The 4,489-nt window shown below is 37.8% G+C and overlaps 1 protein-coding gene across 1 annotated transcript; it reads left to right on the top strand.

Annotated features, from left to right (window-relative positions):
- Window positions 1–3,007: 3,007 nt before the first annotated feature.
- LOC125178491 (ryanodine receptor-like) lies at window positions 3,008–4,068 on the top strand (the record flags this gene model as incomplete). Its single annotated transcript, XM_047882322.1, has 2 exons — window positions 3,008–3,159; window positions 3,886–4,068. Coding segments are annotated over exons 1-2 (335 nt in total), but the record flags the coding sequence as incomplete, so codon positions are not given.
- Window positions 4,069–4,489: the final 421 nt, after the last annotated feature.

Consider the following 4,489-nt stretch of genomic DNA (forward strand, 5'->3'; position numbering starts at 1 on the left):
ATCAATTGATTTAAATCTTTTAAATAAATTTTCATGGTATTTGATGTTGTTTTGAATTGTTGTTTGATGCTTTGAATTTAAATACATGCATCGATAAATGAACTGATCTCATAAATTCAATGTTCATTCTACTTTTGTTTATTTTTGATAATTTTTTTATGTTTTTCATTCTTATTTATAATTTCTGTGAGTTTTCTTCGAGTTATATCTTTTAATCTTCAAGTTTATTTTCTTTATTAGTTATATTTGAGAAGATAATTGATTTGCAGCAATCACCACTGATAAGAAAGGCTTTTAAACGCTTTAATCAGGTTTAAATACTTTGCCTGTTAAATTCTATCGGCAGGAAATTCTTGTGTTGTATACATACTTTGCAGTCGTACAATTATTTTGTTCAAAATTGGCGTGTCAAATACTGTCTGTACATCCGTTTATTATCAATGAGAAAAGTAGTAACATATTTTGTACACTTATTTTCTTTCAAATAGCAAACGATAAATTCACTAAGGAGTGATTATAGATCTTTTTACCTATCAACTAACGTCTGACGCATTGTGATGTTTTCGCACAGTCGAAAGGTAATGGCATCAATGTTGATTAATGTAGTATTCGAAACTTAGTTGGAAATAAATTGACAATGGATAAGCGGTTCTAATTCTTTACACTGTTAGAAAAAACGGTGAAAAAACGGTCCCACCGGCATCCTAGTGGCCGGTCGCCCCGTGAAAATAAACTGTTTCGCCGTTTTTATCAGATGTTTTACGGATTTCTGGTGTTAAATTGGAATAAAAACGGTGAAACGGTGTTTCTTTTCACGTGCCAACCGGCCACTGAAACGCCGGTAATACCGTTAACGGTCATTTTTCTAACAGTGTACATGCAGATTCAATTATTTACGAAGTTAAAAATGTTCATTTTCAGCAGCTACAACAGATTCTTTAGCATTTGGTTCAAAGGATTGAATGTCCTAAACGGTGGTTAAATAAAATATCAGTGCATGGCTGAATAAATAATCCAGGGTGACGTAATTGTGATTAAGAAAAGTTAAGCCGGTCAGTCTATGGCTGACTTCTTTTATTTATAAATAACTCATTAAATACTGTGTACCATTGCACTATTTCACCAACTGATTGACTGTACTATTGATATACCGTGCAGTACCTTGCATGTCTCTCGACGAGCTCGTCCCGCGATAAGCTGGCGTTCGACGTCGGTCTTCAGGAGCACTCGCAAGGTGACGACCTACTAACCTGAGGGTCCAACCTGAGGTAGTGGGTTCTATGTTTCATTATAGAATTCAACTTCAGTAATTTATTATTTTTACAGGTTCAGTAATTCAGAGTTCTTAGAATTATTAAATGCAAAGTAACGCATGAGCAACTTTGCCGTACATTTTCGTCTGTGCTAGTATACTTCAATTAAAATACAAATTGGCAACAAATAAAAGTAATTTTTTTCCAGAATGAATCCGGCTTGTAAATTTCATTCGAAATAACATTTTTTAATTCAGGTTTTTTAACCATGCGTTTATATGTATAGTGGCATTACTGTGAGTGTCATATTTTAGCCAATATAAAGCCAATAGCCGTTATGTTTTGACACATGGTAGTGTATATATTTTATCCCTTGTTTCATTTTTCAAAACCGAAATGGAATCTTTGAATCGCGAAAGGCGTAGAGTAAGTTGAACTTATATTTAGTGAAAGAATTTCAGCTAGGGAGCTGCGCCATCATAATTTCAGCTGCTATACGGATTTAACTGAAAATATTTCTGTCAGGATTTTCNTTCTCGGGGTGACCGATTGTTAGGATCACCTAGATTAGAACAGCGAAATGGGAATTCGAAACCCGCAAATAATTGTGAATTTTTTTTCGAAGTTGCAAAATGGCCGAGCATGGTTTAGAACCCACGACAAGCCTTATCAAAGTTGACTCCACTATTGTAAACAAATTCTTTTACGACTTTTGCACCGGTCACCCTTCTTTCAAACCACTGAGCTTTTAATTGATTTTGCCTCCCCTCTTAACACGTTGACTCCGAAGTGGTACATATGCGTACCACGAAATGTATTTCTCCAGGACGTAGTGGTACATAATTCAGGTTGCCTAAAATCGGCCAAATCCGAGAACAAAAAAGGCCAAAAAGGCAGATTACTCGATATATACTATAGTTTATTTGTAGGTTCCGCTATAAAAATTCCATTTATTTTCTTTTTGCAGTATTTAAAATTTAATTAGGAAGTACCCCTATCATAAATTATGGCCGGCCAACGCAATTGAGAAAAACTAAATCACGGAATTTGCCTGGAAACAAATGACCGTCTGGCAACCCTGTTAAAAACAGTACAAAAAATGAAATAATAGTACAAGATTAAGCAATCGGAGTCAAAGTGTTAATTTCTTTGTACTTGGCGGAGTTGCGGACACCGGAACATCAGTCATGTTAAGTAAATTAAATTCTGATTGTGCGTTTGTAAACTGAATTTGCCGTTGTAAGCGTGACGGACTTGTGCAGGTTATAGTAAGATAAACTTATTGAAGTGTTAACGAAATGCTTCAGAGATGACATACGTTTTCTATTAAATTCTTCCTACGTACCTTAATATATCAGTTTTATTACCTCTCGTCTACAGAATTCAAGTCATCTACCCAGTTCAGCACACGATCTAGCATGAATAGTGGAATCGCTACAAATTGACGATTTCTTAACTAATTTGTTTGACGTTATTTGGGTCGAAGAAAACTATTGTGTTATGCACTCCATGCCACATTAACGATGTATATAGGCCTATTTTACAAGATTATTTGGTGCAATCCTCACGTGAACATCGTCCTCCTTAACCATCGTCCATCTAACCATCATCCTAATATGGTGATCGTCATGGGCCTATTTCTTCAACGCCGACACTTCTATTCTATATCTATTATACTATAGACTTCTATTCTATATGATCCTCACGTGAACATCGTCTTCCTTAACCATCGTCCATCTAACCATCGTCCTAATATGGTGATCGCCATGGGCCTATTTCTTCAACGCCGACACTTCTATTCTACAACCGCAGCGTGCGTGTTTGGTGGCGAGGTGCTGCGGTTCTTCCACGGCGGAGACGAATGCCTCTCTATACCGTCCACCTGGTCCGACCAACCCGGGCAGAAGTGAGCAACAGCAAAATTCCTGGCAAATAACGTTGAAAAAACGTTTCATAAACTTCATTTCAACGTTAACATTTAATGAACGTTAAATCAACTTAAACTTTAAATCGACGTAATTTAAACGTTTTAACGTTCAAGTTTATCCAACGTTAATCTCATGTCTGGTGGACTTGGCCTTGGCCGGCACCGCATTTGAAGTCGATGTTAAGCTCTTTAAAATCTCTTTAAAATCTATTTTGTTGCTGATGGTACATTGCATTAGCTTAAAATTTCAAACATGAATAATGCGTCAAAAACTTGATTATCATTGAAATTATTTTGTAGCTTCAGAGAATAGATACTGATTTCGCACTGAAATGGCTTAAGAAATTTCTTTTTAGTTTACTTTACACTTGAGTTATTTGAACACCTCTATTCAATGTGGCAGGGCATTGGTGCAAATCTCACATCGATCTATTTGCATAACTAACTCGGTATCTTGGTGTGGCAGCATCATATGAACTATATAGTCATTCACAATGATGCCACATTACTCCACAGCACACTATTTTGATATGGCAGTTTGTGGTGTACGTATAGTCACTATGATGCCATGTTACGCAACATCACTTTATCTTGATGTGTCAGCATCGAGGTGTACGATTGTCACTATGATGCTCATCCAACTGTCACAATGAAGTCACATCACTCATAATGATGACACCACATCACATAATCTCGGTGTGGCAGCATCGTGGTGTACGAGGGTGGCTCGGTGACATCACAGGCTCGGTCGTTGTGGCGGCTGGAGCTCGCACGCACCAAGTGGGCGGGCGGCTACATCAATTGGTTCCACCCGATGCGCCTGCGACACATCACAACCGGTCGATACCTGGGCATCAACCAGCAGCACGAGCTCGTCTTGCTGGAGAGGTTGATTTCTATTATTTTTATGTCTTATTTCCTATATGCTGGTGACAATACATAGGCATCAAGCAGCAGCATGAGCTCGTCTTGCTGGAGAGGTTGCTTAATCTTTTACTTTTATGTCTTATTTCCTATGCTGGTATAACGATACTTGGGCATCAACCAGCAGCATGAGCTCGTCTTGCTGGAGAGGTTGATGTCTATTACTTTTATGTCTTATTTCCTATGCTGGTGACAATACATAGGCATCAAGCAGCAGCACGAGCTCGTCTTGCTGGAGAGGTTGTTGTCTATTACTTTTATGTCTTATTTCCTAAGTTGGTAACGATACTTGGGCATCAACCAGCAGCATGAGCTCGTCTTGCTGGAGAGGTTGTTTTCTATTACTTTATGTCTTATTTCTTATGCTGGTAACAATACCTGGGCA

Source organism: Hyalella azteca, unplaced genomic scaffold (assembly GCF_000764305.2).
Source record: "Hyalella azteca isolate HAZT.00-mixed unplaced genomic scaffold, Hazt_2.0.2 contig10208, whole genome shotgun sequence".
In the NCBI taxonomy this organism is placed as follows: Eukaryota; Metazoa; Arthropoda; class Malacostraca; order Amphipoda; family Hyalellidae; genus Hyalella; species Hyalella azteca.